General features: G+C 44.9%; 1 protein-coding gene across 2 annotated transcripts; it reads right to left on the bottom strand.

The window, feature by feature from the left end:
* Positions 1-300: 300 nt before the first annotated feature.
* Positions 301-20,827, bottom strand: SLC15A4 (solute carrier family 15 member 4). 2 transcript variants are annotated; one of them, XM_053588914.1, is made up of 8 exons: positions 20,182-20,827; positions 14,686-14,978; positions 9,363-9,531; positions 8,816-8,893; positions 8,276-8,444; positions 7,481-7,636; positions 6,077-6,235; positions 301-1,295 (listed from the first exon to the last, which is right to left on the bottom strand). In XM_053588914.1, exons 1-8 carry the CDS (start codon positions 20,743-20,745, stop codon positions 1,198-1,200), a joined length of 1,686 nt encoding a protein of 561 aa, XP_053444889.1. In that variant the 5' UTR covers positions 20,746-20,827; the 3' UTR covers positions 301-1,197. The 2 variants fall into 2 exon arrangements, with proteins under 2 accessions (XP_053444889.1, XP_053444888.1); XM_053588913.1 differs by having other exon boundaries at positions 301-1,352; positions 20,182-20,824.
* Between the last annotated feature and the right edge of the window lie 1,999 nt (positions 20,828-22,826).

The following is a 22,826-nucleotide window of genomic DNA, read 5'->3' as shown; positions in this document are numbered from 1 at the left end:
CAGATTGCCTTGTGGTTCTCTGCAGTTTCCCTGAATTTTGTATTACAACACCAACGACATGAGAGGTTTCAGCTTGTTTTTGCTTTCTCCAAATAATAAGACCTTATTTTAAAGCCCTGTAGGCTCAGGGGTTAGCAAACGCCTGTGTGTGGAGTAGTGCTCTCCATGACCCTCTAAATCCTCTGACGTCAACACGAAGACGCAGAATAAACCACAATTGTGCATGGACTGTGCAAAGCACCAGGTCACGGGCCTCAAATTTGAGATGCTTTTCATAATAAAGTGATGCCAAGATTACAACGACAAATACTGAATACTTTATTTAACAAACTCAGAACCCCCAGATACATGTAAAATAACAATACAAAAGTTGATGGGTATCAAACAGCTCAAGTTCACATTTAATCGATTATTTTTAATTATACCAGTTTTGTTCAAGAGAATGCTTTCCTTACATTCAACCATGATCAGTCTTTAGTCTTAATAGTACCCAAAACAAAGTTACATGTAAGGACTGACTACGGTTTAAAACACCCTCTAAGTCATTCTCTCTAGGTTGAGACAGGACACATGTCTTAAATAAATCTTAGTCTATTCTTTTTCAAGAAAAAGAAAAAAGTCATGTCAATGGTATTAAAAATTGAGTATTTTCTGAAGCAGCAGATGAAATATATTCAGTACCAGCCTATACCAAAAACCCTGGCAATGGCAAGATGTGTGGCTTACGAAAGAAGTATGACCTTTAGATAAAATCCCTGTAGCATCTGACCATGCTTTTATCTCTTAAAAAGAAGATCCTTGCCTTCTTCAATGTTAAGGAGATGTTATTAATTGTTTTAAAAAGAATTGAGACCCATGGCTGTAGGAAGGAAGAAGTATTTAAGAAACTGGGATGCCAACCAACACACAAGTAGTCTCCCAAGACTCCATCACCCCGTTTGAGGGTCTTTGCAAAAGAGAAACAGCTACAGGAGTCACAGAGGTACATTCGATGATGAGAAGCAACACACTGAAAACCTTCGTTTCCTCTCCAGGAAGGCTGGGCGCGTGGGAGACAAACTCAGTGACGCACTGACCTAGCTCATCTGGGCAGGAGGAAGGAAGAAACCAATCCAGGCAACATGCGAGTCTTGGCAAGTCAGACCTTTTACCACGCTGACTCACTCCAGGCACCAGGAGGTCCTAACACATCAGGGCTCAGGTCCTCCCGCTGCTGGGCGCCCCACTTGCTCTTGCTCGCTGCCGGTCATGGTCGTATTTTACAGAAACAATCAGGAAGAGCAGGAGTGTTGCTCCTTGAATAGCAGCCAGAAGAAAAAAGTAATAGTTCAAATGGCAGCCATTAATATTGCCTAGAGAAAACAAGCAGACAGAGGTAGGTGAGCTGCATTTCCAGAGGTAACTTACAAGATCTGTTTAATTTGGGTCCTACTAAGGTCAGGGTGACTTTTAACTATGGTCACGAAAAAAATAATTGCATCTCTGTAATTCAATATACAAGCCACTTTCAGTCCACTGCAGAAGCCATCTGAGGGCAGCTGAGGCTCCCATGGGGCCTGGCTGTGGGCTCCTCACACCCACCCTCCTCTGTAAGGTGCTGCAGAGCCCCCAGGGTAGCTGGCCAGAGAAGCAAATGCAGTGAGGTGAACAACAGTGGTCACAGGCCCTGGGACTCAGCAAAGTCCACATGCAGCCCAGAAAGTGAGGGGTGAACGAGATGATGGTCACACTCCATCCGAGAGAAGCTGGGGCAGAAGAAATGCCAAGTGCTACTTCTCAGATTTATTAACCTCCCAGCAGAAAACGGGGCAAAGTAAACCCCCCATTAAGCAACAAGGGACATTGCTTACCTACTCAGTCTCTCTCCATCTCCTTCCTGTCCTTTGTCATGCATGTCCCCCTCAGCAACTTGGAAGGAATCCTCTGCCCTTACAGCTCTGCCTGGCTCAGAACTTATGTGTCCGAGGAAGGTAGGCACAAGGGTTGTAAGACAGCACCTGCTAATTTCTCCTTGTCTAAGCTAAAGTGGATATTCTCTGAAAACGGGCCCAGAATCTGTACACTTTCAAGATGCAGAGAGCACTAGAGTACATGCTGCACTCTGATTCACTACGGACATCACTGACATGGAACCACATGTTCCAAGGTACCAGAGCACGATAGGGAAATAGGAATCTGTTTTTTGAAACTTTTCCAGGTTCTAGCATCCTCAAAATCGATATATTCTGGGTGTATCTGGATAGCTTAATACAAACAGCTCAACACAATGAATATTCAACTATGTCCCAAGCAGTATAAAGGGATTTTACACTCAACATTTTAATTCCTAATACATCATAAGGAGGCTGAACAATGCAAGGTTAGGACCATGAACTTGGGGCCAACTGACTAGGTTCAAATCCAAGTATCTGACATCTCAGAGCTCAGTGTCCTCATCTATAAAATGGGAAAGTACTAACCTACCAGATGGTGTTACCACAGGATAAAGGTATAGGTGAGTATTGAATGCAGTGCCCAAAACAGCCAGGGCTGTCCTCACATCCATGGTTATGATCCCCATTTCAGAGTCCAAACTGCAGGTCTGTGAACTGGTAGTCTCCGGTTCCAAAAGCACTGGCCACCTTTATTACTCAGTGTGGAGGAGACCCAAAAAGGGTGTGTGGACATAGTAGCACACCTACCACCTTCCTAGGACACACCCAGAGTCAGCCCAGTGTCCCCACAAGACCAACCCCACCACGTGGCCATGCTGCCTCTGCCCCCCGCAAGCCTGCCAACATCACATCATTTATACCACCTGCCACCAGCTGGAAGCATCGCTGGCCTGCTCACACACAGACGAGGTCAACAGACGCATCTAGTCGGCAGTATCACTAGAGGAAGTGAGTACTTAGGAATCAAAGTTGCTGTGTTTTCTGATGTGCTTCAAAAGAACTTGCTAATTTGCTAATTTTAAAAAAGTGAGACTTCCTTCCCCCTACAGATCTTTTTAAAGTTAGGTTATTCTGAAACTTTCTTCCTTTTTCTAGATGAACATATAATTAATATCAGATGTTTAACAATGCATTTATCAAACATAATAAACAGACATACATGATTGTATAATTAAGTTCTCACATATTTTTAAAGAATTCTCATTCACTTAGATTGTAGAAGATAATAATTTCTTGTGTCTATTGATTTGGGAAGATGTATGTTAACACCTTTAATATCTAGCAGCTCTGCTTTTCAGCATTTATTTTAAAATACTGAGTCAGCCCTTACTACTGCCAGACTCTATCTTGGGCACCTGGTGGAGACAGAAACCCCACCTGCCTGGAACCTGATGTTTGCTGTTACTACTATTCCAGATTATCATGTGATGTTGCCATGACAAGGTTGGCATCAAAATATCAATGATATCACTTTAGGTGTCAATGTTGAAACAGGAATCTCCCCCAGCTAATGAGTCTTGTTAACTTCCAAAACTCAAAGCTGGCAGGCCACGTGGACTGCACACCGTGCTATCCTGTGGAGAAGAGGTGCCACTGCCAGCCAGTGACCAAGTGCACACTGTGCTCCCAGGGTCTGTCTCACTGTGGGATTACGCAGGGTATTCAGAAGTGCACCACCACCTAGGAAGCCGCCACCCCATGCTTTCTTGGCCACGTCGCAGACAGAAGGATAATTACATAGGAAGATGGTGAGCACTGGGGTTGTGGTGTGTGATGAGGCAGGACTAGAGTGCCTGTCCACTGGCTGCATGTGCGGAATGTCCAAGGCAGCACTATGCAAACCGCTCCATGCCGGGACAGCAAGATGGACAAGTCACTGGTGACAAGCTCGTACAGGGGAACACTACTGACAAGTAACAGACAGCAAATAGTTGGGAAGGGCTCTCTGGCACAGAAGAGAGCGCAGGACAGGAAAACTACAACAGTGGAGGGATAACTAAGAAAAGATGCAAAGAGGGTTTTAAACCACTCTCCACTTTGACCTGGACCCAGACACACCCAGCTGTGCCCTCCAAATCAGGGTCCCAGGCTAGGCACAGTGGCTTAGCCTGTAATCTCAGGGTTCTGGGAGGCCAAGGTCAGGAGGATCACTTGAGCTCAGGAGTTCGAAATCAGCCTGAGCAAAAAGGAGGCCTTATCTCTGCTAAAAATAAAAAAGCTAGGCAGGAGTTAATGGCAGGCACCTGTAGTCCCATCTACTTGAGAGGCTAAGGCAGGAGGATCTCTTGAACCCAAGAGTTTGAGGTAGCTGTAAGCTAGGCTGAGGCCACGGCACTCTAGATTAGAAGAGAGACTGCCCCCCCAAATAAAAAAAAAAATCAGAATACTTTACTATAGTGGGGATCTTATTCCCAATGTAAATACTACTACTACTACTACTACTACTACTAAAAAAAAAAAAAAAAAAACAGCCTGCCAGGAAGATGGGTAAAGAAGGAAGCAATGAAACAATCTGGGGCATGCCCTTGAAATCACCGCCCTGGGACTTTACAGAAAGTTACCTCCAACGAAAGACAATGAGGCAGGTGTCTCGAGCAGAGCCCAGAACAAGGGGCAGCCAGGCAGCCAGGAATCTGGTTTTAGAGCTGCTGCTCTGCTCCTTCCACAGCACAGTGAACACACTCTGGAGAACTTAGGGAATTCTCTCCCTGAATCTCACGAGCAAGACAAGGAGTGGTATTTGTCTGTCTACCTTCCATACCACAGCCTTGGTTTCTTCAACCAGGACGTTGGGGGCTACTGGACAGAACAGTCTACACCTCTCCCCAGTGGTGTGGACACAGGCTGCTGTGGGCAGCAGGCACAGACAGGTCTCCCTCTCCTGGGGATAGTAGCCCACAGACCTGGGCTCCCCAGGTGTGCTGACATATCACAAATGGAGTTCGTGACAGCCTCCCAGAGAGGAGTGAGAGATATAGGCAAACTTTCAGATGTTAAATTAAATTAGTAATGAGGAGATTAAATGACTGAAGAACAGTAATAATGACAAGAACCAGTCAATCCTTGTGATAGATTTAAAGATAAAATAAAAGCAAGGAAGCACAATCTCTATCTTAACAACTGCAGACTCTGGTATTTAAAAGACAAGTGTGTCTTTGGAGGGAGTCTATTCCATGTGCTAAGCCAGGTTCTGTGGCACCTGGGGTCTGTGAGAACTCTCAGAACACACCACGTCACTGGACCAAACCTCACAAGCTATCCATCCTCAGAAGGGAGCTGAGATGCAGGGAAGCCCCAGAGCCGCCTGCCACAGAGCAGGCTGTCACAGCCAGAGAGCACAGAGAGATAACGGGGCTTGTCCTGGAGCTCACACTAAGACTAGGGAGGCCTAAACTCATCTGCTAGGACAGGAATTTTAACTCAATCATGGAAGGGCCTTGAGAATTCTGCAATTTCTGGAGGAAAGTGCCTGAACTTTCATCAGATTTTCAAGGAGATTTATAACCTAAGGTGGCTAAGTCACTACCAGACCTGAGCAAATGCTGCAGGACTAAACAAGGAAAAGCCAAGATTGTTTTTGTAGATAAAACGTAAAAAAATGGAGAGACAGAAAAGAAAAAAGAAACCTTCACCTCCTAGGGCAATTTAAAGCTATCATCAATTTGGAGAAAGGAAACTGCTGATCTTTTGTAGTTTAATACCTAAGATGCCACCTACTGGTATCGATTGTAAAGTCCCATCATGATTGAGCATGAGTAGTATGTTTATTTTAAAAAGTGATTTATTATCTAGTCCTGTCTTTTTAATATCAAAAAATTAAAAGGAAAAGAAAACACAAAACCAAGTTAAATATTGTGATACAGATTTCATTTGCCTCATAAAAACAGTGCTAGCCCTGAGGCGGAGAAGGCAGTCTACCCACAAGGACATTTCAAATGAGAACAAGGATCACAGCAGTGGGTTTGAAGAGAAACTGTGAATGATGTAAGTAAATAAAGTGATGTGCGTGGTCCAAGGTAAGGCAAGGAAGGGGATACCTCTGGGGACAGGCCCTCCTAGGGTCACAGACATCCCCTGGCAGCTGTGAGCACTGCTCCTCTCCATCCCTGGTCACCTTCACAAAGAAGAGTGCCGGCTCTTACCCAAGTCTGTGTGGTTGCTCATCCAGCCGATGGCTTTGATAGACACTAGAGCCAACAGTCCTGAGCCCACGAACGACCCGACGCCAGAGAAGAAGAAGAACAAGCCCATGATGGCGCTCTGCATGGACTTGGGAGCAGCTGAGTATGCAAATTCTAGACCTAAGGGAAGACAAAGGAGGGTTGCTTCTGTGAGAGGAGCACTCTGACGGACAGAGTGAGCAGAGGGTCAGGTCACTCTGGGGATTAGAGCTCTAGGCAGCCATAAACCCCTCCCTACTGTGAAGACTGTGGATTAGAGCTCTAGGCAGCCATAAGCCCCTACCTACTGTGAAGACTGTGGATTAGAGCTCTAGGCAGCCATAAGCCCCTCCCTACTGTGAAGACTGGGGATTAGAGCTCTAGGCAGCCATAAGCCCCTACCTACTGTGAAGACTGTTCTCACCTACGGTCAAGCTGCTTATTCTCCTACCCGCTAGGACAATTCCCAAAAAGTTCAATGAAGCAGAAAGTTAACTGCTTGCTCTCAACATAAAGGTAAAATGTTATTTGTTAGCTCTTAATAAGTTTCTTGTTCCTCATAGGAAAACAGAGATTAAAGAAACAAGATTTTCCTACATTCTCAAGTAACAGGAGTTTAACACAAAGGACATACTCTAAATTGGAAAATCTACTTAAGGATTCCACTTCAAGTGTAATATATTTTAAAGGAATTTCAGCAGGTCCATTTATAAATGCAGATTTTTATAATAACTAGACATGGAGATTTGCAATGTATTCTAAACGAAAGACCATTCTGTTGGGACATCCTCCCTTCTCACATTCATTAGCAATTCTGTATGAGTTTCCTGAGAGATAAAAATCACTGCCTACTGCTACCCGTCCAGTCCGCCCAGCCTCTACCTGTCACAAGCTTTCTCTTTTCTCTCGCTCCTGGCAGCCACACAGCTCTACCCAGAATGCACTGTTCATACCATTAAAGAATCTAACAAGGAAAGAGAGACCTGTGAAAACATGTTTTTAAAAAATTAGATTTATTTCTCTACGTAAATCTAAACCACCAACACTGAGCTGAGAGCTGTGGGCTGGGCTACCAGGTCACTAAGAGAGGGCTCTGCCAGGAGACACCCGGCACGGCAGGGACCGCCCAGCAGTGAGCCGCGTTCTTCTCTCTCCTGGGGCAACTGTAAGGTAGTTACAGTTAATGGGGGAAATACTACTATTATACCAAGAAAGGAGAATCTTGAGTTTAGTATTTACCTGCCAATTCATATGCTGAACCACAACTCTCTGGCAAAAAAATACACTAGTAGTATGCTATTTTTGTCTCAATATATTTTAACAGTATAACTAAAACATTATTATTTTATGACTACTCAGACACTTTTGACACTGAAGCAACCTTACCTGCTATACTTGCAAATATCTCGCTAATCCCAATCAGCACATACTGTGGAACCTGCCACCATATAGGCAAGTCGGCAGCGTGGTAGACCACATGGCCAATCGTCTGATTAATGGTTTTCTCTTTCACTAGGTCCAGCCGTTTACTTTCCAGAATTCCTAGAATTCATAAGCAGGTCAAGGTAGCATCTGTTATTAATGTAGCAGTTAAACTTAAAAACTAGATGTTTGCTACAAGATGCTTTATTGATGGTTCTTTCACAGCTGCTCGAGCCCCAGATTGAGAAGTCCCTGTGGTCAGTACCTGGTGGGCTACACAGAAGTCACATCATGGCACACCTGATTCACTTGGGCTTTGCACTAAACAAAGCCTCAATATGTTTAATTTGAGCCTCAATATCTAGATTGTTCATCCATACTCTTTTTATTTCTTTTAAAAAGGGGACTAGGGGAAAGCTACAGTCCTGTCATTTTCCTTAAGGGAGGTATTAAAGACTGCAGTTTAGTCTAATTTTACATCAATATGCAGAGAATAAGCCTCCTTTAATTCAGTTCAATGAGCACTCCAATAGTTTTAGTTTTAGAAGAAAAATCACATATACTTAGGAAGAAAATTTTCAACTTTATGTAATAAAAAATGAGAAAAGAACAATCAGTGGTTTAAAGTTATTGACAAAGGGTCTCCTTCAAAGCACCCATTTCCTGAACAACACAGACAGGCCTACTATATTCCGAATCACCCACAACTGAGCAGTGAGGCACAGTCAGGCTTGGGAGACGTGAGCAAGGACTTCTCACCCGCAGCAAAGGCAGAGCACATCACAAAGAACATCCCGACAGCAATCCTCTTCAAGGACGATGGGAGCAAGCCATTTCTCCTTAGGATGGGATCGATGAGCTTGTCCTTCAGAGGGATGAGCAGGAGGATGAGCACAGCATCGAACATGGTGAGCCATGCCGCAGGCAGCTGGGCAAGACAGGGGGGTGTGTTTATGCTTCTGCAACAAAGGGCTACAACAAACAACCTCTAGGAAAAAAGGCGCTGGAAATGAGAAAAGACATTTCTATATGGATCCACATTTGCTTTTCTGTGCTTTGAAAGAAAAAAAAAGAATCAGATGAAAATGCTAATCAAAGTTTAATTGACGTTAGTCAACTTAATATAGTAAATAACATAACCAATGAAAAAATACTAAGTAAAAATTCAATTTCAGTAAATGTTTACTTAGTTCATGCTCCCTGCTAACATTTATAACATATCTACAGTTAGTAGAAGGAATTCATGTATTATATATAAGCCTCAAATGACAATTTTTAGATCATTTCAATCGTTCTTACCGTATGAGGGGTGGTTGTAATACTTGAAATTTCTGGAATCTTCAAATGAAGACTCTGTAAAACATATGTTGTCTGCATCTGGGTATAAAAAGCAATATTATTATATGTGAATCAACCACGCTTTCCAAAAACCTTAAGCAGATTGCCCCTCCCCTAAACTAGACTCAGATGAGACACAGCAGTGACTCCCAGAAACAGACGATGGTTTGAGTTTGAAAATGGACAAGTCAATTATTTGGTCATCATAAACATCCTCCTCTGGAGATCAGTTTGGAAAAAGAACTGCCAGTTATCCAAACAAGAAATTAAATTAGCAGGAGGGGCCTAGAAAACCAGAAGCATACCTATTCTTAGCTTCTTTTTTGGAAAGAGATTTAAAATACTTAAAGCAGCCAAAAAGAATCAATAACTAAAAAAATTCCAAGATTCTACAGACTCATGGATAAAAATCACGGAGTCCTACATACTTCAGTAATGGCAAAACAAGTGCTAGGGCAAGGCTTCATAGGAAGATAAAAGGAAATTAAACCTGTTTGTCACCACTCACTTGGAAATACACTGTCCAGTAAGGTATCAAAGCCAAGAAAACAGGGACAATCTTGACCAGAGCTCTCACATCTTCCACTTTATCTTCTGTAAATGGCCCTCCACGAGACATTTTACATGAATCAAACAGACTTTGTTTAGAAGATTGCTGAAAGACTCCAATGCCTTCACTTTGGGAAATAAAATGAAGGAATTAGTTTTCTTCCACCCCCAGCAATCAATTATTTGGTCACAAATTAAGTTTGGAGGTAGGAAACCAGCTCAACGTATTGAGTTCATTTCAACTCATCCCAACACTTGCTAATTGTACACACCAAATATAGCTACCTAAATTATTTCTAAACATCACAAAATGTACCGAAAGGGCTGACGAAAGGACTTAGTTAAAGGGCAATAAAGCTACTGCACTTCAAAGGAGGCCTGACAACACAGCCTGGCAACAGACTGTACTGGGCTGACTGTGGCCCCAGCTGTGCCCCCATCGCCCAACATCTACCTGTGCAGAGGACAGCCTGCAGCCTCACCTGAGGCTGGGAATAGCAACAGCATCATATTGAAAAAAAAAAAATGCACTGGATTTGTCTGATTTTATAATTAGCTAATTTATCAAATCTCAAGACCCAACAGCCAATACCAATATGTTAAATTAAACCATGCTGGTTTATTTTTAATTGAGTCACTGGTTTGTCTGATAATAAAATATGTCTCAGAGGAAAAAAATAAACATTAAAAAAATAAATTAAGTCATTGGTATGACTGTAAGGAAGAGTTATTAAGTTCTGGCAGGGAAGCCATCATCTCTCAGACTGAGGAAAAGCTGAGGGGGAGGGTGATGCTGGTGGTGGTGATGAGGAAGGGATGAGAACATCCCCTGGGAAGTGCTCTCTGCACCCTAAGCCCATCTGGTGTTAAACCTCTTGCTGACCCTATTTCACAGTAGAGAAAGCTGGAGTTGAACCGAGCAGTCTTGGCTTTGAGCCAGAGGCCCTGACCCCTGCAGGACACCACTACTCCTCTGCCCCTTGCCCTCACATGTGCCCATCACAGCCAGGAACAGGGGCCTGGTGTTCCCTGGTACTAACAAGTGTCACTGACTCTGGCCCTGCTTCATTACTTATGAAATGAATAGGTCCTGCCAGATTTCTCCAGCTCCAAAATACTATATAATGGAGCAACACACACTAAGGATCTCAGTGGTAAAACAGAAGAAAAGAAAGGACACGCTATTCTCTAAAGCCAGAAACACCCAGTGATAATCAACTACCATTAAGATTGCTTCCAATGTGGGAATTCAGAATGGCAAATGCCCACTTTCTAATTTAATAAGGTGCCATTAGTTTAAATTGTTTTTATCTTATAAAGCTGACGTTTTAAATCTGGACTTTCAGAGTGGGGAAAAATGAAAAAGCTAAAAACTGAAAAATTTTGGATAAGAAAAATGAATTCAATTCAACAAATGCACATTAGGTACCTGCTGTGAGCCCAGCATGTTTCTATTAAATAACTAGGGGATGGAAACACAGGAACATGTCTCAAAGGATGAGGTTCCTATCCTTATGACACTTAGGCCAGTGGGAGGAAAATCAGGGAAAAGTGCTCCAGAGTAAAACTAATTTCAAAGATACAAGTGCATACTTTCGTTTGAAAACATTCATTACATCTTCAAGTTACTTTTGTTCCAAAAGGGAAATTTAAATCTTTATGTACCTACCACAGATACTGCCAGTGATTTACCACATTGTAGTAAAGGTGTGTTTCTCTAAAAACATTTAAATGCCAAATAACAAATCCATTTTCACACAAAGAAGCATTCACATAGGTCACTAGTTACATTGCTATTGCTTTATATTAATAAAATATTTTAAAAACTGCCAAGTCAATATGCACCTACAACTTTACCAGGTTCCTAACGTATTGTTAGTGTACTACTCTGAACACACACAGGCCCCACAGGAAGCCATGGGCACGAACGACATCAGGACATAGACAAGAGCCCACTGGTCCTGCCGCCAATTTCAAGACACCTGTGCCCCACGTCTGCCAAGGCTGTCCTTCTGCACATGTACATTCTATGGGAAGAAAGTCTGTTAGTCCTTGTGGAGCCTCAACTCAAAGAGGTGTACACCTGAAAAAAGCTTCAAGACCATTTCCACTTCCGTCTGATGAATTTAAGAAACTATACTTTCATTTCTCATTTAAAATAAGCATGAAATCATCTTCAAAAAGTAGATGAACCCAGACCAAAAGCTGAACCTGCGACAGGATACAGAGTGCCACAATTACAGAACTGCTAAGCTGTATTGCACTCCCTCAAGCCTCTGAAGCCTACCTGCTTGAAGGCCTCCTCAACAGAGTAGGTACCACCAACCAGGAGCCTGATGAGGGCCTGGCCCGTGCCACCTCACTCGGGCCTCACAGCAACCCTGAGTCCATCTCCCCACACAAAAAGGGAAAGTGGGCTTGGTGTGGTCACTGACCAACGTCATGGAGCCATTTCATATAAAGAGCAGAGTTTGAGAATTCTTCAGATCATCAACTTTTCTGAAAACTAGTCCTTCTTTTTCTTATTTTTGCCCAAGACAACGTCAAAAAATAAGCCCAACAAGAAATAAGCTTCCTAACTCAAAACCCTCTTCATGCTGCCACACAGACACACTGGAACTTTAAGGGCCATTCCTGAAAAGGGTTGTATTTTGCTAATGGGTATTTAACCTATAGAATAAACATCAGGGATTTGAAACACTGCTCTTGCCTAATCAAAATAAGGTCCTGCAAAGACTGGTGTCTGCTGCTGAGACCAAGCTACTTTAATTAAAAAAAATTCTTTATGGAGCCCTGGCCAAACTGCAACCAAAAAATAGCCGGGCGTTGTGGCGGGCGCCTGTAGTCCCAGCTACTCGGGAGGCTGAGGCAAGAGAATCACTTAATCCCAGGAGTTGGAGGTTGCTGTGAGCTGTGTGAGGCCACGGCACTCTACCGAGGGCCATAAAGTGAGACTCTGTCTCTACAAAAAAAAAAAAAAAAAAAATTCTTTATGGGGGTGGAATATAAGAGGGACTTTACCTAATGAATACAATTAGTATAACCTAATTCTTTGTACTGTCTATGATCCCAAACAATAAAAAAAAAGAAAAATTCTTTAGGAGGGCCCTACCACTTGCAATTTTTATTACACACCTGAAATACCACAACAGCCCACCAGCCTCTCCAGGTTCCTAGGGTGGTTGGATCAGCCAGAACTCCACATGGAGACAGCTCAAGAAATGAGACACTCAGGCTGGAGCAAAAAAGCAGGCCATAAGAGCTATTTTGGTGTAGCTTCAAATCTCCACATGGAGGGAATGCTGGACATTAGCTTGTTAAGGCTCCCAGTACCTTAATGAGACAAGTGCAGCAGGACAGACGTGAGATGCACCTGCAGAGCAGCGCAGCATAAGCCCTGCAGCAGTGAGGCAAGTGCAGCAGGACAGACGTGAGATGCACCTGCAGAGCAGCGCAGCGTAAGCCCTGCAGCAGTGAGGCAAGTGCAGCAGGACAGACGTGAGATGCACCTGCAGAGCAGCGCAGCGTCAGCCCCGCAGCAGTGAGACAAGTGCAGGAGGACAGACGTGAGATGCACCTGCAGAGCAGCGCAGCGTCAGCCCCGCAGCAGTGAGACAAGTGCAGCAGGACAGACGTGAGACGCACCTGCAGAGCAGCGCAGCGTCAGCCCCGCAGCAGTGAGGTAAGTGCAGTTGGACAGACGTGAGATGCACCTGCAGAGCAGCGCAGCGTCAGCCCCGCAGCAGTGAGACAAGTGCAGTTGGACAGACGTGAGACGCACCTGCAGAGCAGCACAGCGTCAGCCCCGCAGCAGTGAGACAAGTGCAGCAGGACAGACGTGAGACGCACCTGCAGAGCAGCGCAGCGTCAGCCCCGCAGCAGTGAGACAAGTGCAGCAGGACAGACGTGAGATGCACCTGCAGAGCAGCGCAGCATCAGCCCCGCAGCAGTGAGACAAGTGCAGCAGGACAGACGTGAGACGCACCTGCAGAGCAGCGCAGCATCAGCCCCGCAGCAGTGAGACAAGTGCAGCAGGACAGACGTGAGATGCACCTGCAGAGCAGCGCAGCATCAGCTCCGCAGCAGTGAGACAAGTGCAGCAGGACAGACGTTAGATGCACCTGCAGAGCAGCGCAGCATCAGCTCCGCAGCAGTGAGACAAGTGCAGCAGGACAGACGTTAGATGCACCTGCAGAGCAGCGCAGCATCAGCTCCGCAGCAGTGAGACAAGTGCAGCAGGACAGACGTTAGATGCACCTGCAGAGCAGCGCAGCTTCAGCCCCGCAGCAGTGAGGGACACACCCTGGCTGGGTCATCCCTCTCTCACCCAGCAACTATCTGCGATTCTAAACTGTTCAAAATATTCTCTGCGACTGACTGCAAAAGATCCCCCACCCCAAGACGTCTCAGGATGGATGGAAATATTTATATACCTGACTGCACTGCTAGTTACATGGTTTGAATACGTCTCTCATAATTCAGAGAACGGAACAGAGAAAAGGGTAAATTTTACATCATGTAAATTATACCACAATAAACAACACAAAAATTTCTGAAGTTTCTTCTTAGGCTGAAATCTGGATTTTTATTAACCTACACCGAGCAGGAACAAGCATCAGTCACAGTCTGCCAGTGACATAGAGGGGTTCAGAGGACACGGGACTTTCTGTTTTAAAACCCCAGTTCGTGGGACTTTCAGTGCTTAAAACTAGGTAAGTCCCAGAAAATCAAAGATGAAGTGGTTACAGTAAGTGCATTTCAACACTCTGCTATTATATCTCTCTGTCAAAGAGTGACAAAGTCACCACTGGACAAGGGAGCCCATGCTGACCTGCTGAACTCTGAGTGAGAGGCAGAGGCTCATTTCTAAAGAGTATAGAGAGGTACTGACAACATCCAATTGCCTACTTTTTCATTCAAATGTATTTCAAAGCTTTTTAAAATAAAAAGAAATGTGTTCTGTATCCTCTATATCCATTGTAAATTTCGGCTTTTATAATCTGCCACTAAACAGCTAAGAGATTCCATCTTAGTGAAAGGAAGTTCACTGTGGGGTTAAGAACATGAGCTCCAGAATCAGTCCACTGGCATGTGTTTAAGACAGAATAACGTTAAACACACCATCTCCTCAAGCGAATCCAAGGTTAAAGAAGACCAGACATATAAACCACTTAGCCCAGCGCCCCCCACACAGTAAGCACACAACAAACACAAGCTATCATTTTAATTAAATGGATCAATCGGTCATATCCAACAGCCAGTGATGAGTGTTAAGTACTTACCCACTACTCCGGCGTTCTCTGCTCTGCTGGGAGCAGCAGGAGTATGTCAGGATCTTGAACATGTAGGTGAAGGCGCTGCCATCAGGAGGCTTGGTGATGAATACGCTCTGGCCGCAGAGGAAGACCACAAAAGCAAAGCCAACGCAGACGGTGGGGATCACGTAGCCAGTAACAAAGCTCACGTTCTGCTGAATGTAGGCAATGCCTCCTAACGAAAGGATTGCTCCCAAATTAATGCTCCAATAAAACCAATTAAAAAATCTCCTAGTGGCTTCTGGACCTCTATCTTTAACCTAAAATAACAGGAAGGAAAAACACTTGAAAACATGTAATACTCTTCAAGGATAAAAACAACATACAATGAAGCCATTAAAATTACTGCTGTCATCCCAACCTTTAAGAAATGCAACAGAATCAAAATGGTGTTTACAGACACATTCAAGGGTCTCCAGATAAAAACATATTCTACACTTAATTACTACAGATGCTGGGTAGGTTTCTCTAATTACGTGCTAATTACCATCAAATCCTAGAGTTTTTCAGAGTTTGTGGACCCCCTGCTTGAGAATTTTTCAAATTATTGGAACTATCTGCTTAGAATTACTTAGAATGCTCCTCAAAACCCAACCCACTTCTACTGAATCTTCATCTCTGGGGTTGAAACCCAGGAATTTGCATCTTAAGCAACTTTCCAGGTGACTTTCACATGCGCAAGCAAGTTTAAGAAGCAATACTGCATAGATCCCCCACTTCACTGGGCTAACCACCAGTGCCATGAGGTGCCCGACAAATAATGCTTGGCCCCAAAGAGACAACACATTGCAGTTCACGCTTGTCCAGAGAGGCCAGGGCCCCACACCTAGTGTAGCTGGTCTCCTGAGAATCAGAGATCTTGATAAAGCAAAGAAAAAATTACAGACTAAAAATAAAATCTCGTGCTATTTCTAGATTAGAAAGGCTGGCAAGAGAATTGGAAAAATTTGGATAAGGGTAGGGATCCCTCAAAAGTTCAAAAATCACTGACTTCCTAGACTCAGATAGACAAAAGCACTAAGGAAACACATGCGAAGTCTTGGCTTATACCCTTCCCAATACAACTTCTATGGAGACCAAGAGGTTGGTAATAGTTCATCTGGCAGCAAACACACCATAAGCCTCTCTCCCAACCAGGATCTCCACATCTACAGAAACACTGCAAGAAAGAGCCCTGTATGGCTAGGTGCGGTGGCTCACGCCTATAATCCTAGCACTCTGGAAGGCCAAGGTGGGTGGATTGCCTGAGCTCACAGGTTCAATACCAGCCTGAGCCAGAGCAAGACCTGTCTCTAAAAATAGCCAGGCGTTGTGGCAGGCACCGATAGTCCCAGCTACTTGAGAGGCTGAGGCAAGAGAATGGCAGTGAGCTGTGACACCATGGCACTCTACCCAGGGTGGCAAAGTGAGACTTTGTCTCAAAAAAGAAAAAAAAAAGAATGAGTCCTGTACTAGCCAGAGACATTTCTAATGGGTTTCATTACATAAATTTTTAAAACAAACTTATGAGCTAAATAAAGGCTAATGCTGGATCTCATATAAAGACTGTCTAGCCTTCCTGTCTTTATTAAAATCTTCTGTTTCATCCTTAGGTAACAGTTTACAAAAATGTTAGAAAATTCCTGTTCCAGTAATAGATCTGGTTTTTGATCCACAGAATAATCTCCTCTACTGAATAACAACCTTTAAATGGGGCCAAAACAAAGTTATTGCACTATGGTATGCAACAAGTGTAAGTACATACCTTTTTAGCAGTCATATTACTTGATATGCTAGTTTAAGCTCTACTTTTTAAGACTAAAGTAGAGGTGTAAAATACATGGTCAAAATTGTGTGCTCCTCAAAAAAAAAAAAAAGTTAAGTCCAAATGATTAAGCATGGCTACTGTATTGACAAGTAATATGCTTGAAAGTAATTACATAGTAACAACTACCTCAAACTGAACTTGTGAGTTGTTTTTTTTTAAACCCACAGTTTCTCCAGTATTTAAACCAGTGTCTTTCAACCTTTTTTATCTCACACTTGAACCGACAGTTAAAAACTTTTGTAGCACACTTAAATTACGTTGATGGAAAAAAAAAAAAGAACATACTTTCTGTGCTTTGAACTTCTTTCAAAAATTAAGTAATGATCTGAAAAATTTTTTGTAACACACGTAAGATCCTGAAAATCCAGCTGAAAATCAACTGTTTTAGGATTAGGCATGGTGGTTGACACTGTAACCCTGGCACTCTGGTCGGCCAAGGAGGGGGAGGTAGACGGGATTGCTTGAGCTCAGGAGTTAGAGACCAGCCTGAGCAAAAGCAGACCCAGTCTATAAAAATAGGCATTGTGGTGAGCACCTGGAGTCCCAGCTACACAGGAGGGTGAGGCAAGAGAATCACTTAAGCCCAAGAATTGGAGGTTACTGTGACCTGTGATGCCATAGTACTCCAAGGGCATCAAAGTGAGACTCTGTCACAAAAAAAAAAAAAAAAAAAATCACTGATTTAAACTATTCTCCCACTCACATCAACACTGAACAGAGGTCCTAGACCAAGTGCAGGCAATGCTACTCAATCAGTAGTTTGTACTGAGAATTTCTTATACATCTAAGACAGTTCTTCACTGGGACACAATTTATTTAAATATTAATAAGCAGTAGGCATCAATATTCATACTATACTGGACATACACGAGAAGGAAAAAAATGTGAGCAGAGAAATAGTTACAGAGAAAAACATATATACAGATGTAAATTCAAACAGAAAAAGTGACTGTTTTGACAAACTTAAAAAAGGAAGAGGCCAGTAACATAATACCTAAACTTAATGGAGACATAATTTACATATCTGCCCACATTCCCAGACACATCTTCTCTTCAAATGAGGCATGAAAAAATTAGCGTTCCATGAGTCTAGCAAAATCCTAACCTTAAAATTCCACTCATCCTCATTTGCTGAGTAAACTTGGTCGTCAATTTATTTCAACTTCCAAGGGTAATCCATCAAAAGAACTTTATAAACCAGAGACTATTACAAGCCCTAAATAACCACATGCCAGCCATTTCTGAAACAAAGGGGAAGCTGGCTGCTGCTCAGTGCACATCACATGATTCCCACCCTGGCTGCTGAGCTTCAGCTGTCTCTTTCCATCAGGCGCATGGCATCAGCGTGTGTACAGCAGCCACATGCCCTGCCAGGGGCAAACACATCTGTCACCAGACTGGTCAAAAGACACCACCAAAATCAATTCAAAGAAGTAAAGCTAAAAGAACAGCATCATGTACAGCGAGTCAGACAGCTGACATAGAAAAATTCCTAAAAATCCACAAGAGTGCTATTTTTTAGGAAAAAAATCCATCATTTGTTCTCTTTATCAGTAAAATAAGTTTTTCTTTTTTTCAGGCCATTATTTCAAATATTCCATCCATCGAGAATGATTGTGACCTTTGAAAAAGGTTAAGCACTAGGGGAAAATATGGGCCTGGCACAGTGTACATCAAAATATATCACCCTTGCTTGCACTCACACATCTTAGCTCACAGATGCCTTTAAAAGCCAGCCAAAGCCTGCTTCTCAAAGCCATGCAGCCTGACCCCACTCATCTCTCCAACTCAACGTCTCCTGGAGGCCCTGTGTCAAGACAAAGAAGTGAATGATAGAGAAGCATAAAAAGTACTTTGAAAATACAGATTTCCTCTAAATGAAAAGGGCCAGAGCAGAACAAACTAACCTGGTCCTGCAAAAGATCAGGGCAAGCCTTAAACCTGCAGACCCCAGGCTCCCAAGCCAGGCCTCCCTCCCTGAGACAGCCAGCATCCTACAGAGCAGGGCCTCTGAAATCCCCTGAAAAGCCAGCCAACACCTAGCACACAGCAAGCCCCCTGGGATAAGGATGCTAACTTTATCCTCCTCCATGTTTTTTCATTGAGATACAACTCACATACCACAAAATTCACTCCTTAGTAGTGTACAACTCAATGATCTTCTTTAATAAATTCAGAGTTGTACAACCATCACTACTATGTAAGTCCATAACACTGTCACCACACTAACAGGAAACCCTGTTCCCTTTATCAGTCACCCCCCACATCCCTTCTCCCAGCCCCTGCAACCACTGATCTAATTCTAGTCCCTGCATATTCCTCTCTTCTGGACACTCCATTTAGCAGCATCATACAAGGGAGACTTTTGTGTCTGGCTTCCTTCACTCTGCATACCATTTTTGGCATTCACCAGCACTTTATTTTTTATGGCTAAACAATATTCTATTGTATGAATGTACTATATTTTGTTTATCCATTCATCAATTGATGGACCTTCCCCTAACTTTTCATTTAAAAATTTTCAAATTTATAGAAAAGTGGAAAGAATAGTGAAAGGTACACTTCTATACCCTACTCTTACATCCTTTGCACCCTTTTTTTCTGTATGTGCAAGATACTTCTAGCTCAACTATTTGCAAGTAAATTGTAGCAACATATTTCACCCCCAATATTTCATCATGAATCTCCTAAAAATAAGGACATGCATCTACATGATGACAACATTACACACCTAATAAAGCAACATCATCAGATATATATATTTATACATGAAAATTAGCCAGGCGTTGTAGTGCACCTGTAGTCCTGCCTACTCAGGAAGCTGAGGCAGGAGGATCGCGAGAGCCCAGGAGATGTAGGTTAAAATGAGCCAAGATGTCGCCATGGCACTCTAACCTGGGTAACAGGGCAAGACTCTGTCTCGAATAACTAAAAATTTAAGAACCACTCTTAGCTTGTTCTCAAAAAACAAGAAGTAGACCTCACTTGGAACTCTAGTTGTGGTTGCCAGATGCCTGCTCTGCGGGAAATATAAACCCCACCACTTTTCTCAAACGCCATAGGCTTCCTACTGTATTCAAAACAGACCTCAAACTCTTTAACACATCCTCAGGTGACCCAGCCTAATCCTATAACCTCTCTTCTCACTTTTTTCTTCCTAACATTTCCTAAATGATTGGAGTTTGCCTTTGCTCTCAAAGGTTGCCAAGTGTTACATGCAGAATAGCCAATCACTTCTTGTTCCCTGCAGATGATGTCAGGGTGACAGAGGAGCAGCTTGAAGCTAACTTAATTCAAACTCTTTTCATCTGACCTACCCTACCAATTCCATCCCAAAACTCCTTTAACATAACAAAAGACAGAATTGAGTGTTGCTACAGTAACAACAGGGTCCCCAGCTCTGCACGTGATGAAGCACCATCTCAAAAGCTCCTCCAATACCTGCTACCTCTTCTATCCTTCATTGTCTGAATTCCTAAGACACCTCCATAGGCCGCTGCTTTTCTTTAAATTTACAGTGGTCATCACTTCCCTGCACCTGTCACCCCTGCCAGTGCTGCCTGCCAGCTCCCCGCACTACAAAGAGGCTTTCCCAGGGAAGTCTTCCCCAGGGCAGAGGCTAGGACAGATGCGGGTGGGCGGGACGAGTGGCTCACCTGGTCAGCGCCAAAGGGCGTGATGTTGGCCTTGACGGTGGCCACGCCCAGGCCCACGAGGGCCAGGCCCACAAAGGTGGCCGGCGCGCAGTGGCGGGCAGTAGCGTCAGGACAGGTGGCGCTGCCATTAGGGTAGGGCGCCGAGCAGTTGAGCACGCACACCGGGCGCAGGGCCCCGCAGAGCGCGGCGCGCGTGGCGGGCGCGGCCAACAGCGGGAAGACCAGCATGCCCAGCAGGTAGAGGGCCAGGCTGAGTAGGATGGCCCGCGCCCGGCCGAGCTGCGCGTCGGCCAGCCAGCCGCCGAAGGGCGACCCCAGGTAGGTGAGGCCCATGAAGAGCAGCAGCGCCTGGCTGGCCTGCGCGCCCTCCCAGACGAACGGCGGGCCGTTTAGGAACAGCACCAGGTTGGACGTGACACCATAGAAAGCGGCGCGCTCCAGCAGCTCCGTCAGCAGCACGGCCCCGCACGCCGCACGCCGGCCCGCGAACGCCGCCGCCGCCGCCGCCCTCCGCGCGCCCAGCAGCGGCACCCGCTCGCCCGAGCCGTCCCCCGAGCCTTCCATGAGCGCTGCCCGCTCGCCCGGCTATCCGGCCCGCTTTCCCAGACGTCCCTGCCACCGCCCTTCTCGCGAGGTTGCCCCGCCTCGGGCGTTCCCATTGGGCGGGCCCGCCGCCGCTCGGCAGTCGCCGGAGGGCGCTTCCGGTCCCGCCCCGGAAGTCTGGCTAGGGGGTGGTTCGCTCCCCGGCTTGGCGGGTGCGGAAAGGCTGGGAACCTTGGCTCAGCTCCAGGGGGAATTGTGCGGGAGTCACGGTCAACCACTGAGGGGCTGCGAGGCTTCCGTGGTCCCCAGCGAGCGGTTTCTCCTCTGCTCTCTGCCCTCGGCCTTCCTGGACCGCGCTCCTCTGCCCGCGCGTTGTTGGCGTTTGGGCTAGCCAAGTCGCTTTTGGTGCATGTTTTTGTTTTCTCTTGGTTGTTGTTGAGACAGGGTCTTGCTCTGTCTCCCAGGCTAGAGTGTAGTGGAGTGATCACAGCTCACTGTAGCCTCCAGCTCCTGCCCTCAAAGCGATCCTTCCACCTCAGCCTCCTAGTAGCTGGCACTACTGGTGCGCGTCTTATCGGCCAACCCATTTTTCTATTTTTTGTAGAGACGGGTTTCCCTGTGTTGCCTACGCTGGTCTCAAACTCCAGAACTTAAGCGATCCTTGTTCCTCGGCCTCTCAAAGTTCTGGGATTACCCGCGTGAGGCACAACGCCCGGCCAGGCTAACTGGATGGTTCTTTGATGTGAAGGTATCTTGTGCTTTGTAGGACGTTCAGCAGCATTTCTGGCCTCTGCTGACCACTAGGAGCCAACGTCACCCCTGCCAGGCCTGGTTGTGACAGAGAGAATGTCTAAGGGTGGAAAGCTCAGTAGGTGCTCGCAAGTGCCAGTCAAGAAACATTTCTTACACAGAGATTAAGATATAAAGATACAAAATGTATCTTTTTAAAAGGAGAGGGAGTGAGGGGGTGAAAGTGAGAGAAAAGAGCAAGGAGATGGTGTGGCATCCCAAAGAGAGAAAAGAAAAGCCAGCACCTGAAGCCAAGTGGCTAGGTGATTTTAAAGAAGGTTGTAAGGCCAGGTGCTGGTGGCTCACACCTGTAATCCTAGCATTCTGGGAGGCCGATCCTGGTGAGTTGCCTGAGTTCACAAGTTCCAGACCAGCCTAAGCAAGAGCAAGACCTTATCTCTAAAAATAGCAGGGCATTGTGGTGGGTGCCTGTAGTACTAGCTACTCGGGCCACTGAGGCAAGAGGATGGCTTGAGCCCAAGAGTATGAGGTAGCTGTGAGCTGTGACATTACAGCACTCTACCAAGGGTGACAAAGTGAAACTCTGTCTCAAATATTAAAATGAAGGAGGTTGTAAATTGGTGGTGTAGAGCTGAGAAACTGCTGCATCCATGCTTCTTGGTGGGAGGTAGATAATAACAAACAAGCTGGGCGGATGTCAAAGTCCAAGAGCTATTTTGCTCTGCCTTTCTTTGGAGATGGGGATTGATTATCTGAGGAGATGGGCAGAGGCTGCCCTAGAGATAATGGCTGAAGCCTGAAGCTTCTTCCCTGCTGTTTACTCAGGAACTCTGTAAAAACAGGTTCTCAAAAACAATTTTTTGGTTTTTTTGAGACACAGTCTCAGTTTGTTGCCCTTGATGGAGTGCTGTGGCGTCACAGCTCATAGCAACCTCAAACTCTTGGGCTCAAGCTATTCTCGCTTCAGCCTCCCAAGTAACTGGGATTATAGGCACCTGCCCCAACTCCAGCTATTTTTAGAGACTGGGTCTGCTCTTGCTCAGGATGGTCTCCAACTCCTGAGCTCAAGCAATCCACCCCACATGGCCTCCCAGAGTGCTAGGATTATAGATGTGAGCTACCAAGCCTGACCTTCAAAAAGAATTTTGAAAGAGAAAGACTTATAACCATCTGTTCAGCCCCCTTCAGAAGTTATTCAAAACAGAAGTCCTATGGAGTAGTGTGTCTATTAGCAAGGGAACTTAAAGGATTGATCTTTAACTGTTACTAGGAAATTGCAGGATTAGGCATATTCCTGTTATTCTTGCAATTTTTGTAAGGCCACCCCTTTCAGTCCTTAGACATTGCCAAAG

Source organism: Nycticebus coucang, chromosome 4 (genome assembly GCF_027406575.1).
Source record: "Nycticebus coucang isolate mNycCou1 chromosome 4, mNycCou1.pri, whole genome shotgun sequence".
NCBI classification, from domain to species: domain Eukaryota; kingdom Metazoa; phylum Chordata; class Mammalia; order Primates; family Lorisidae; genus Nycticebus; species Nycticebus coucang.
Note: the sequence above shows the minus strand (reverse complement) of the source record. Positions and strands in the feature narration are given on the sequence as shown.

What these genes read in the sequence shown, in the direction of transcription:
- SLC15A4 (XM_053588913.1), bottom strand. Translation starts at nt 20,745, where the DNA reads ATGGAAGGCTCGGGGGACGGCTCGGGCGAGCGGGTGCCGCTGCTGGGC. An exon ending in ACTGGACAGTGTATTTCCAA is followed by an intron (nt 8,894 to 9,362) that starts GTGAGTGGTGAC and finishes TTTTATACCCAG; the next exon opens with ATGCAGACAACATATGTTTT. An exon ending in GTGCTCTGCCTTTGCTGCGG is followed by an intron (nt 7,637 to 8,275) that starts GTGAGAAGTCCT and finishes TATGAATTCTAG; the next exon opens with GAATTCTGGAAAGTAAACGG.